The sequence below is a fragment of the Phaenicophaeus curvirostris genome, chromosome 4, assembly GCF_032191515.1.
Source record: "Phaenicophaeus curvirostris isolate KB17595 chromosome 4, BPBGC_Pcur_1.0, whole genome shotgun sequence".
Classification (NCBI taxonomy): domain Eukaryota; kingdom Metazoa; phylum Chordata; class Aves; order Cuculiformes; family Cuculidae; genus Phaenicophaeus; species Phaenicophaeus curvirostris.
This window is the reverse complement of record NC_091395.1, coordinates 40379754-40393848: the sequence shown is the minus strand read 5'-3', so window position 1 is coordinate 40393848 and position 14095 is coordinate 40379754. Positions and strand designations below refer to the sequence as shown.

General features: G+C 36.2%; 1 protein-coding gene across 2 annotated transcripts in view; it reads left to right on the top strand.

Moving 5' to 3' along the window:
- Window positions 1-14095, top strand: part of GLRB (glycine receptor beta) — a 52434-nt gene that overhangs the window by 24303 nt on the left and 14036 nt on the right. Inside the window, exons 6-9 of one of the 2 annotated variants that reach the window (XM_069855852.1) lie at window positions 2255-2337; window positions 5001-5141; window positions 7688-7840; window positions 12963-13255. In XM_069855852.1, the coding sequence (XP_069711953.1) occupies window positions 2255-2337; window positions 5001-5141; window positions 7688-7840; window positions 12963-13255 (670 nt within the window). The remainder of the gene's footprint in view (window positions 1-2254; window positions 2338-5000; window positions 5142-7687; window positions 7841-12962; window positions 13256-14095) is intronic. The other variant, XM_069855853.1, reaches the window with a different exon arrangement.

The following is a 14095-nucleotide window of genomic DNA, read 5'->3' as shown; positions in this document are numbered from 1 at the left end:
AAAATAGCAAATTGGTTGATTAAAAAGGATCTCGTGTTGAGTCACAGATACTCGAGAGTATATAGACACAATAATTTGGAGAGATTAGCCGTGAGTGGATTTTCTTCTGGTGTAAACTAGAACATATTGCCCTGAAAAAAAAGAACAAAAATGATTACCCAAATATATTGCAACTTTTTCAGTAAAGAGGAATTGAGAGAACGACTTCTGAAATTATGGTCATGTGAACTATTTGTTCCCAGAGCAGTAGGGTCTGTGAAAAAGAAAGAAAATGGGAGATTCTGGGTTCTTTTTTACCCATTCCAAATCTAAATGAGAAAACACAATCTCGAGACTTTTGCCAACCGTGGTAAGAAAATAAAATATATTGGGCAATCAAAGCATTTCATTTGGCTCATTGTCAAGGTCCTGGTTCTAATTCCTATTGCTTTATGTAGCAGGTTTTGAAGTCTGCAGAAATTAGAATTTCAACATATAAAATCACTTCCAGCTATAAAAGAAACTTCCCATTTCAAATAGCAGATGTGAAGTGAAACTGAATTTTTTTATATAATTTTGCAGATTGCAGCTATTCATCAATGAGCCTGTTTTAGTGGATAGGCTACATTAGTGACTAGTCAATATTAAGTGAATACTAAGAGAAGTGTTTCTGGTGGAAAAAACTGTCACTGAAAACTTCCAAATAATAAAAACTAAATTCAATAAGTTTTGAAATTGATGTAATCCTCTAGGGATATTCTGTTGATTTTAATAATACAATATGCTCATAAATTATATGTCTGCAGGTAAGATTAATTTTTTGAGGCACTGTGGTTTGTTTGCATGCTACTAAGATTTTCAGTTTTTAAAATATAGAATTGTTATGCTTTGTAATTTTAGTTTATGCAGATATTGTCATGTACAAATGAAAAAATCTCCAATTATTAAAACATATGAATGACAAAACACATGTGAGAAAAAGCTCTTGCCTTCATAAATAGTTTAGTATTAGGAAATGTAGTGTGGGAATAAGCAGATAGAGTTCACACATGATGGGGAGTAAGCAGGAGAGTCCCACAGGAAAGTCTTTTTTGGGTCCATGCTGTTCAAAATAAATCATCTGGATAAAGCAGTGAACTGTGAATTGGCAGGTGTTTTTGATGGTGCCAAAGCATTCAGGATAGTAAAGATATGAGACAACAGTGAGAATTACAAATAAATCTCATGACTAGGCAACAAAGTGTGAGATTAAATTCAATGTAAATCATTGAAAATTATGCACATGGAAAAAAATATTTTAACTTTACATAAATTATGCAAATAACTGAAGATTATTACCAATTAAGAAAATGAACTTTGAGAAATAACAGCTGGTTCTCTGAAAATGTCGGCTAGTGTCTCAGTACTGGTTGAGAAAGTGAATTGAATTCTAGCAAGTACTGGGGGCTAAAGAGAACATTATGCCACTGTATAAATTCATGCTACACTTGCATCTTGAATATAAGGTGCAGTTCTTGTTTTTCCACTGCAAGAAAAGGGGCAAGCTTGTTTAAAACTACAGAACAGCATGCTTTATAATGAAAAGCTAAGCAAGGCAGAACTTTTCACAGTGGAAATAACTAGATAATTGAGGTGGTGGTATAGATGTCTTTAAGTCATGAATGGCACAGAGATAATAGATGGACATTGATTTTTTTCACCTAAAAGGAGATGATTAAAAGTGTGTGCAGCTTAGCTACCATATTCCATGCTGCATGATCAATGCTTGCATGGATTCCAGTTAGCAACTGGAAGCAAAGCGACTTCTTTGAGAAAAAAAAGTTTTCAAGGTTCTTTAAATACTAAAGCATCACTTCTGGTTTAGGAAGTCCTTGAGGTGCAAGGGAGGCTGCTGGATATCTGGTGAAATATTATTTCCTGATTGCTGTAGTCTCATATTTTTCCTCAGGAGTCTGCGCTCAGCTTCTGCTGGAGACAGGACTCTGTTCTGTATGGGTCTTTGGTTTGGTTGTTCTTCTGACCTACATATATTTTGCCATGTATTAGTAGATCTCTAATTTGTGAACCACTATATGTTTAAAACTCTCTATAAAATTTTATTCTCAGACCACTAGAGATGTCTCAACTTCAAACTGATTATTATAACTTTAATTGGTTTTTTTCTGCTATTTTAGAAGCTGAAAATGAAATACCTGTGATTTTTTTTTCTTATTGCAATCTACTGCTTACATGGCAGCTTACACTTCTTTTCTAAATTCCATTTCTGTATTTTCAGATTGTCTATTACTCTGTCATGCCCTCTGGACTTGACCTTGTTTCCTATGGATACACAGCGTTGCAAGATGCAATTGGAAAGTTGTATGTAGATCAGTCTGTGCATAAAAACAGTTACCTTCTAGGCATGCCTGAGAATCAAACAAAAATTGATCAATTCTGTATTGTTTATGCCAACATTTGTGATGAATCTTGAAATTAGTATTCACCGGTTCTTACTCTAGCACATTTCCTTATCGAAAATATTTCTTACAGTTACAGCACCATGCACTCTGTTTTTAGCTTTTGCTATCAAATGCTATGACAACTGATTAGTTTTATATAAAAATTTACAATAAACTTAGTAAAATGGACACACATATAATTTGTATAATTTGGGAAAAAGTATCCATGATTTCCTCAATTAGTTTTAACTCCCACAACCTGCTGCTTCATAGATTGTTGAGGTTTGATATATCACCTTGCATTGATGAAGCACAGTATTGTTTGGATGTCTTTTGATATGGTACAAAAGGGGAAGTGTTTGATACCAATACATTGAGAGCATTTACTATGAAAAATTTTGAAAGTGGTTTCAAGATGTGTAGTGGAGGTAGTCAGGCATTTCTCCCTTATCAAGCCTTCACTGCTGTCTGAGTGTTTTGATCTTTTGAAGGGGCAGCAAGGTCTCATCTCTGAAGGGCTTCATGCCATTCTGAAGTTGCAGACAAAGTGTTTCTTAAACCCATCTTCTTTCCAGCTCTGTAAGAACAAGGGTGCTTACACCGGTATAGCCTTTTCCCAATACTTCAATCCCTGGTGATCCTGCTTTCATTCAGTCTGTTTTGCTGAGTAAGGACAAATTTTAAGCAGAGAGAAGGAAAGTGGCTTGCCTCAGCCCATTCCTAATATAATACAAAAACTTTGTTCATCTTTTATTCCACCTGGTCAGATGGGGAATGCATGGTTAGGGAAGGGAAGACAATATCAAATGAAGAGCAAGGTTAATCAAAGCTGAGCAGAGCATCCCAGTGTGGACAAGAGTAATAATAATAATTTACAATTTATTTTTTGATTGCAAGCATTTACCTTTACAATTGTAATATGTCCACAGTAGTTTTGCCACTCACTAATATATAGATACATTAGCAGAAGTAAACTCTCCTGGTAACCCCAAATCAGTTTGAGGTTAAACTGGAATTGAACAGTAGTATTAATGGAAGTTTGCACGAGCTCTCTCAGTCTGAGTTGCTGTACAGGCATTGCAAGGTATGATTATTCAAGGAAGGATTACTCATAAAAAATTCTCAAAAAATTTATTTAAACAACTATGTTGTCCCTCTCCTTGCTATATTGATATATTCAAATTCAGGGGGAGTTTTCCTCTTTGGAAAAAAGAGTGTGCACTAAAATTTCTTCTGCCTTTCATTCAGCTGTGACATCCAGTCTGTCTCTCCAGCTCCAACAGTGGGCTTGCTTTCTCTGTAAGCCGTTGGCAGCTTTATTCTACTTAACTTATTTTCAAATCAATATTTTGTTTCTAGTCACTAGATTTCCAAAATAGAGGCCACTTTTCTTTTTACTGAGCTGTTCTTTTATTTGCAGTTATGATTACCAGTTCTACATATTCCCTATAATCAGTACCTGCAGTGTCCTGTAGCTGTTAACACAAAGGATCTTGGCAGTTCTGTGATTTGCTGTATGTTTTAAGGGGGTGAGACATGATTTTATGAATGAAGAATTAAAACAACTAGTTTTTTATGTTATCTTCCATCACAAAGCTTTGAGACATTGCATTTTTTATTAAGTTGTTGGGAATCTTAAAGAACTTAGCTTATCAGCAGTTTACCTTTTTTAATCATAATGGCTTTTCAAAGTTTAAAAAAAATGTGTCTAATGCCTCCAGAAAAACAGTGACTCTTTGAACTTTTTCAGAGGCTCTGAACTGCAAAACACTGCATTCCAACTCCATATTTTTTATGTTTCCCCATCTCTGGTCCCATTTAACACACATTATCTCTGTTTGAATTAAGTTAATCCTTAATAAACAGAAAGTAGCAGAAAAACAGCATGTAAAATCATGATTATGATTGTGCATATTTAATCAATACTACTTTATGCTTGAATACTGTGAGCTTAACTTTCACTGCCTCTCACTTGGTGGTGTTGTATATATCATGATTTAGAGACTTAGATATATGCTGAAGTCTGTCTATACTCAGGAGATCATGAAGGATCTTAATTGATTTAAGTAGGACTACACATCTACTTAGATACCTGGTCAATTAGTTCCTGAATGGCAATGCCTTTAATCTGTAAAACTAGGCAGAAAGATTGTTTTACACAACAGCCAAGATACTTCACAGCAATTGAGTTGTTAAATTCTTTTGAAGTTACTAGGGCTTGTGAGTGATATTAAAGTTCAGTGTATTTTGCATCATTTGCTGATGTAGAGTATGAATGAGTCTGGAGGCTTCAAAGCTGTGGAGAGAATAGAGCTTTGCTTTCTTCTTTATAAGTATGCACTGTAACAGACACCTCTTAATCACTGTAATATTGCTGATAATGTAATGTTTCACCCACAAAGTCTTAATTTAGGCCCACATAAAAGCTCATTGTGGATTATTTCATTTTTGTATTTAATTCTTTGAGCAGGAAATAGAAAGAAAAGAAGTTAAAGAAACAAGATACATATACGCTAGATTTTCTTGCAGCTCATTCTGACTGAGATGGTTCTTTAAATGATTATTATTATTTTGTTCTTGTAGTTGGTTACACAACTGATGACTTACGGTTTATCTGGCAGTCTGGAGATCCTGTGCAGCTAGAAAAGATTGCTCTGCCTCAGTTTGATATTAAAAAAGAAGATATTGAATATGGTAACTGTACCAAGTATTATAAAGGCACAGGTAGGTAATATATCTGATTTTCTTGGTATAAAGCTTTAAGCTTCCTTCAATTACTGTTTAAGGTTAATGAGTAATATTCCAGTTTGTGTCTTATGTTCTATAGGAGAAAATCGATTACTTTAACAAATAGTAGTTCATACAATAGCAACTATTATATATAATTACTGCAAACTAATTCAAATATAGAAACACCTCGCCTGAAGACAAGATTCAATGTTTTTGTTGGTTTTGCTTACATGTTTTCTGTTGTTACTATCACTGTTTTGTTTCTATACTCCTAATACTATTTTATGCAGGCAAATGCCTAACTTTTCTGATAGCATGGCCACATAGTATTGTGTCAGTTGCAGCAAAGTAGGGTAATACTGGTTTTCCAGTTCGACTTTTAATCCTGAAGTGGATATTAGAGTGCAATTACAAATGCTTTGCCCTGCAGTTTCTTTCTTTCTCTGTGTTTTGGAAAGTCTGACATTACAGAAAGCTGCTTACAATGCTCAGCCCTGTGTTTATTCTGTCCTATGATTATTTTCTGAGCATGGCCACAAATTTATCCAATGGTTCCTGTGCTTTGGCTTCTAGTGTTTTGTCTTTTCTACCTTGATTGATTCCTGCCTTAATTATACCCAAACTACTCGCACACTGTGGCAACTGCAAGGATTTCTACAATAACAGAAATCATCAGGGTGTGTTTTAGTCAGAAGTCTTCCATCAAATGAATAAATCTCCCACTAAGATTCAATCAGGATGGCTGTGGTGCTGCAGCTTCTGAGGATCCTTTGCGAGCTTCTCATTGACAATTCAGTTGAAGTTGAGGGTCTGTTATTTGCATCCTGAGCTAGATCCCAAGTCTGAAGAGATCTCAAGTAACCTTAGTAGATCCAAGAACTAAGGAATTTAACTTGAAAAAGTTAGTGAAAATTGAAATGAGGTTTGTTTTTTAACTGCTAGAAATGAACGAACTCTTAACCTAACTATGTAATTCAATATCTCAGATGATTTACCATTAGTAAATAATATAAAGTCAGCTCTCCTCAGGAAAATTCTGCATTTGTGAAAGCACAATGAACAGCTGGCATTGATTGTATTCAAATGGTAGAAGTTTACTTGGCAATGGAGAAATATTTTATTCTTAGTAGGATAATGAAATTACTCAAAAAATAGGCTGTTCAAAGAACTTGATCTGATGTTTTATCATACCTGCCTAAGTAGAAAAAAGATAAACAAATTTGAGGTGACTCTTTGTGGCAATAAATTTAATATTTAAATTTGCAAATTGCCTACTCTTTTTTTTATCAAAATGTATGACAGATCCAAAAAGGTCTTCCAGAGCTGAATGGTGAGGGAAATAGATACCGTTCTCAGCCTGATGAAAGATGGTGCAAAGGAATACAAAACATATTTCTGGCATAAAGCAAATAGATAAGTGTTTTGAAGGTCATCTGTCATTTGAAAATAAAACCTAAAAGTATCTGGAAACTATTCAGAAAATATAGAGAGGAAATTTGAAAAACAATGTATCATTCATGAGACTAGAATAAACTGTAAAATACCAAATAATGTCTTCTACACAAGGAAATGTTTCCTTAATGTTTCATTGTTCTGTTGTTTTGGTTATTGTATGCCCAAACAGAACTTTTAAGATGACTTATCATTCTATGGCACCTACTTGCTAAACTATAGAAGATAAATAGATATAATTTTGACAGATTCTGTCTTACTAAATGAGTCTTGCACCAACTTTATTGATAGACAGAGTCTGCTCTGAATTTTGAAATTGTTGTAGTATAAAATAGGAGTGCATTTTATGTGTCATAGAACGGTTTATGAAGTTGTTTTTACGATGCTATTGTGTTGATATTAGCATAAAAATGCCAGTTCTTCTAATTAACAGAAAATATGAACAGAATTTTTTTTCTGGTTGTCAGACTTCCTGATCCATCTGTTATTTCCAGGAGAACCTCTAGTATATGTAATTCAATTTTTTATTGAAATTAACTGATATCTTCTGAAATGTTTGCATGCTTTAGATAGCCATTTTAAAAAATTAAAGGCAATATTCATTGTATTCAAAATTTAAAAAGTCTGTGCCAATTTTAGAAGTCACCTGTACCAGCTTTCAGTACCAGAGAATATCTGTTTAGAGTCACATCTCTAAACTCTCTACACTAATGTTTCTTAATTTCAGGATTTTGTACAAATTAATGCTAAGTAGGTTTTTTCAGAGGAGCTTAAGCTAGTATGACTGTTAGACCCCATTTATTTTGTCTGAAGCGCATCTTGAAGCCAGCATCAAAATGAGAGTGACTTTAACTGCCTGTTACTGATGTGCTGTGAAAAGATGGAGGGTGCAGTTTGTAACATGATGATCACACGTGGCAATTCCATGTTTTGAACATTTTTTTTTTTCAAATGGAAATCTTTCCCTTTACAAAGAAAATCAATTGATTGAACTTTTGCTCTTAAATAGAAAAAGGCCTAGAAGATGTGGATCAGAAGAAGTTGACCTGCAAAGCACATTAAAAATTAATGCATTTATTTCTTTAAAGGTTATTACACGTGTGTAGAAGTAATCTTCACTTTAAGAAGACAAGTTGGATTTTACATGATGGGTGTTTATGCTCCTACACTGCTAATTGTTGTTCTATCCTGGCTGTCATTTTGGATCAATCCTGATGCAAGTGCTGCAAGAGTCCCACTGGGTAACCTGCATTTACACACACCATCACAATCCGCTTTAACACCATTGAGCCATTCACAGTTGCTTTGACAACACGACATTAGACACTGAAAGCAACTTCACTTCCATTATATGCTCATCATTTTCACTGAAGTCTTCTCATTCCTAGTCCTGTAAAATCCACCTCCACATTGAAACTTTGCTTGAAAATGGTTCCAGCACTTATGTGATAAGCATGCTGTCCTTGCTCCTCTCAACCTGCTCAACTGTGATCTTATCCAGGTATGGGTGGTGCTGCAGACACTGTGGCAATGTGAATTTAAAAGAAATTTGAATATTTGAATTATCAGTAAGAAAGTAGGATGATGACTAAGGCTCTAAATAGCTACATAACAGTTTATCAGAAGATTAATACAAACAGAATGATTTCTGGAAGAGAATTTGCATCCTTGTAATTTGATTGACTTTATTTAATTAGAGACTTAGTTCATGAGAGTGCTTAAGGCTCATGCTTCCATGCTGCTCAGCACAACACAGTAGGTAGGCTCTTCATTTATTATGAGATAGTAGGACATGGAGTTAATCAAAACAATATTTTCTTTAATAATTATATTGTACCTGGTACCAGCTCTGAGGTGGCCAAGTCTGCTGACCTGAAAGCTTAATGGAGTCCAGAGCCAGGCTCTTGCATCCTAACATTTCTTCTATTTAGATTCCTGTCCCCATGACCTCTCCTTCCCCTTGCTCTGGCCTTCCTGTCCTCCCCATTTCCCTCACACTCCTCCACAAGTCTAAATCTTTCCCATGACCCAGGAGGTTCAGTGCACCTGTTTTCAAGACCTTAGGAGTACAGTTGCAGAATCCCTCCAGCCCCCTGCTTTCCTCAGAAGCCTCTCACCCTGACTTGAATCTCCACACCCCCACAGGACATGAGTCCTGTGCAGCCTAACGTGTGTCAATAAGCACTGGACACTCTTGGAGTCAGGACCTGCCGCATCACCTTACCAGTCTGTGTCTGTGATCAGTACAGTCTTGCAGTAGCAGGTAGCTGAAATCCTCATGTGAAGAGCCCACTGGAGTGGAAAGGGTGCCTGTTGAGTTTTATTAGGTGTAAAAGCGTTCACATACTCCCTAGCCTGAGCCCCACTGCTCCCCTCTCAAGTCATCTCCTATGCCTTTTCCTCCTCCAGTGATATGACAGGCAAAATAAGCTAAGAGCTGTAAAAATTCTGGAGAACCAGAACTGGCTTCTGAGTCACTGTTGGCTACCTTGCTATAATTAAGTGTAACAAAACAACTATTGACTTATATTTCTTGTATGTTTTTTCCTATTTCAGAATACAAATCAGTTTTATTTTTCTTGACTCTCAAAAATATTAATAGTTACTTGGGAAGGAGTCACAATCTATATCAGTTTGATAGCAAGTACCAAATGTAATTCCTTACCTTGAAAAGTAGTAAGAATGCATTCCAAAGTGCAAAACATAAGACACTTTAAGAAAAAAAAATGTGTGGCGAAAATGTAGCATGCGTTAAATTCAAAAGACAGAAACAAGAACTGGAAATACTTTTCTTGTAGCGAGCTTCAATATGATCAAAACTCTGAGCTGTGTTTCTATCTTTATAATCCTGCATTTCAAATAGATGACCAGGCAGGCTTATTAATTATATATTAGATGTATAACAGACATAGTGCTGATTTATGTAACATGGATGTCTTTGTGACTAAACATGCATGCTTGTTTATTGTTTAGTTGTTTTCATTTATTTTAAGTGTTTATTGGTTCCTTTTATGAATTAGCATTTCTGAAATAATGCATTTTCAAAGACACTGACCATTGGATAGGTTGTGTGACTTTTCCTGACTCCATAGAGAAGCAAGATTCATGAAATCTGACCATCTTTTCAGCACGAGACAGCAGTTAGTAACGCAAGTTGGTAGCACTGTCACTGGGTAAGCTTTATGTTTCTCCACTTTGTAAGGGGGTGACTAACTCTTCTAGCTACATTCTTGAAGACGATTGACCTTAACATCTGAAAGGGTAACATTTTTATGTCAAGTGGATGATATCTAATCCCCCCAAAATGTAGTACTAATGGCTAGATACATTTCTCATTAAGTGTAAAGCTACTTCAGATTCACTTATGAGTATCATAATGCATTTATCCTTTGAATTAAGTATAGTGGGCTAGTGCTCCCCATGGCTAGGCACCTCAGAATTTTCCAGGAAATTTAGGGGTAAAAGATACTTTGTAAACCAGTAAGCAGAATATCTTTTTTTAGACTGATTAATGTGCTGGGAGAATGATGTGTGTATGAAGAGAAAGACTGTATCTGTGTAGAAAATAAATAAGTTGCAAGCCCTGTAATGTCTCACCCAGTTAGATCATCTGGTGTAGCGAAATCCACATAGGACTGGTACCTGAACAGCTATGGATAAGCGACGTAAAGTCTAAAATCACTGAATGCTTTTTTCTAATTAAATTCTGGTGTTTCACCATACAGCGAGCCTGACAGATATTCACCAGTTCTTTACAGGTGGACAGTGTGCCAACATCTATTCAAAAATTCTTTTCTTTCCTCCTCTGCTGTGTGATCCTCAAAGGGAGTATGATCTTCCCTGAAGCTGTAGGGATCTGAGAGATGTCAGATTTCTGTCCATGCAGAGCAGCTTGACAGCAGGGAGCAGTAGTGCAGAGTGCAGATGGGCACACAACAGAGTAATTGAAGGCTGCGAGTAGTGAAGCTGCATTCCACCCATGCAAAGGACAGATAGATCTGAGGCCAGGCATGCTCCCACCTCATCACTTCTGCCCTCAGATGTGTCTTAGTTCTAGTCCTTTTGTTTAATAAAATTGTAAGAAATGTAGGGTCTCAGAGGAAGACCTACAGACATATGTCAGAACTGTAGTATGAGGAAGGATTGGCAAGAGCATGTCTTTCAGTTTATGAATTTCAGTGAGAGAAGAGAATGTATTAGACATATCGAACTGTAAGGAAATGAAGAAAGAATATCACCTTTTTCAATAACACTAGTGAGTGAAGCCAGACTTTTTTAGGTAGTAATATAAAACAGAAAATATTGTTTTATACAGCATATAATTAACCCATGGAATTCAGTGCTAGGAGATGGTGCTGAGGCCAGTAAGTCTGCTGGATTAAAAAAAGGGAGGTTTATTTATCTGGCAGCACATGCTGAAGTGTTCTGCCAGACTGGCACTTTCTGATATTATCCAGATGAATAGTATTTTTAAAATAATAGCTCTGTACATTCATGCTTTAGGCTGAGATCTAACTAATGTTACTGATAAGTTAAACTTTGCTGTTGAGAGGGATGCCACAGCAGGGGCAAAAATACAGACGTATTTCCCAGAAAGGCTAACTTTCCCTTTACTTTTCAAGTGTAGAGGAAGGAGTTCTGTCCCTCCTCTTTAGTGCTCTCTGAGAAGAAAAAAAGGGGAATTGCTGTGTTTCCTTTTTTTTTTTCTTTAATAATTAGTCTTGCAGATTATTCATTGTCCTCACTTAGTATGAGCCCTGGGCTTTGGACTGTGCTAGGTAGGCAACTAGTGCAGCTGCTGCCAAAGGTGCAACTTAAAACTCTGGTCTGCAAGGCCATTCCAACTCTGATCTGGCAGCAAACAATTGCTTAATTAAATATTTCTATGCTTGTGTCTCACTTCATTATTACCTTGAAAACCTAGAAGTTTCATGGACTCCAAATGAGTTTTTATCCTAGGATTCCAGGGAAATGGAAATTAGTGGCAGTTCATGATGAACTCAATTGCCCTGCTGAACAAATTGATGAAAGGTCCATTAAAATCTTTTTGGCTAGTAGAATTTATATGTTAGTTTTGTAGAATTAAGTCCAAGATTGTAAGATCAAGCATTCTAAACTCTACAAAGTGGTTGTACAAATGTTTTCAGCAGCAGGAATGATAATGACACTCCTATATTAAGCCTGCAATTAAGTCAGAGTAGACAGTGAGGCGTGTTTGTTCAGTATATACCATGTTATTTTCATCTGACATCATGCATCTGGCCATTCCATATTATGCTGGTGCATAAACAAATTCAGCTTTGCAATCATAAGTTGATATTATAAATTTCTAAATAAAATACCACAACATTATATATTTTAAAACCATGTGACTGAATAGTTTCTTTATTCTTTCTCTGCAGTGCTTTAGCAGCTAGTAGGTTGCCTGTTTAATTCCAAATAAAGTATTTTATCAATCTTATTAATATCCAAATAGCAACAACAGCAACATAATATGCTATTTATGAACAAGTAGAGTTGAATACTTTAATACACCGATACAGACAGTTTCAGTTTTATTCAGATTTTCACATTCTCAGCTACTTAAAAAAGATCTGAAGAAAATTATCTATTTCATGCTTTGAAGAGCACGTGACTAATGTAAGAAACACAGTTAGAACTAACTAAATATCCCCTTATGACCAACATTTGTCTACAGACATTGACTGCATTTCATGAAGCTGCCCTCTCCTAACTAAAGAAGATTTTTGTCATTAGCATTCACAAAACTGAAATGGAATGTAGTGAGCTGTGAGATTGGAATAAGTTTTCCCTAGATGACAACCGTTTCTAAAGTTAGCTTTTTCCAAATGTAGCTATTTATGCTACTATTTCCTTTTCATTGGAGCCTCTGAGATCAGACTTGCATTTTGCCTCTTGGGATGTGAACCCTATGTTGATGGTGATGTTTGAAAGCTTTGTAAGGAGGAATGCTTATTGAAACCTAGTTTGAAGGTGAGTGTAACCTTTCAACAGCCTTTGCAGATGTGGGTTTTTTCATGAAAAGGGCTTCCTGAAAAACCCTTTACCTAGAAAGCTTCCTCTAGGTTCTGTAAGCTTGAACAACATCACTTTTTAATTTCTCTGTTCATAAAAATAATAATTCATCACTAACTGCAATATCCTACCTGTTTGATTTAACTTGTTCATTAGCTGAAGGCATGTGCACTTTGTCTACCTGATGCAAAATACACCGACCATATTGTGTAACACATTCACTGTTACAAAGCATCATTCAGTGTTGTCTGTTTCAGAGGAAGAAGCACATCCAGTGTCCATAAGGGCAAGTTTTCTTAAGTCAACATACTGTTTTTCTTTCCGTAGGTATTTTCTCAGTGCTCAGCTTGGCATCTGAATGTACCACTCTGGCTGCTGAACTTCCCAAAGTGTCTTACGTGAAGGCCTTAGATGTCTGGCTAATTGTTTGCCTTCTGTTTGGGTTTGCATCCCTGGTGGAGTATGCGGTGGTCCAGGTAATGCTAAACAATCCAAAGAGAATTGAAGCCGAAAAAGCAAAGATTGCCAAGGCAGAGCAAGCAGAAGGGAAGGGTGGAAATGCTGCCAAGAAGAACACTGTGAATGGCACAGGGACTCCTGTCCATATCAGTACTTTACAGGTAAGAGCTGCTAAGCTGTGTACACAAAATCAGCATTATTCTCTGTTAATGCAATTCCAGGAATATGGTGTTGTAATAGTTTTAGATAGTACTTAATCTTAGAAGTGGCTAAGGCATTTAAAACATGCTGATAATTAATGGCTAGCAATCTGATTAATTGGTCCCTGGTGATCTGGGGTCAGATGTACTAAATGAAAAATGAGTCTTTTAATATTCTAGTGCCGTGGTTGCTGCTGAGCTTTAAGTAAATAAAGTAGCAAACAGCTTTACAGTTGCAATTTTTCTCATACTAAAAAGCAGCTTTCAAGCTGTAACTATTCTGAGGACGGGACACTCAGTCAGTATTTGCTGAGAGCATATTCAAATATCACTCGTCTCATTGCTTTTCCTGGGATGGCCACAGCTGCACCACATGTCATGTCAAAAATCTCTAAAGCCAGGGATCCAGAAGTCGTGGCATCTGTAAACACGAGACAAGTCTGTTAGTCAGTCAAACAGTTTCTGCATTTCTTGTGTTGCCAGACAGAGTTTATGGGTAATTTGGTCAGATCTGATTATTTGGTTTAAGATGAGGTATACATCTTAGCTCAGGCCGAAGCTTTCCATCATGATGATGGCTTCCTGGTGTTGTGTAACTCCCCCTTTGTGCTCCAAGTATTATCAGACATCCCAAGCCAACTTCTCTCAGTTCTGAGTGATATTTAAATGTCATTTATTTGACAGAAAAAACCACATTGTGCTACAATATATGAATTATGAATTTGGCCCATAGTTTTCAATGTTAGCAATTTAGATGTGTAAAATAGAGCTATTAGGCCAGATCCAAGTGATAATGTGAGT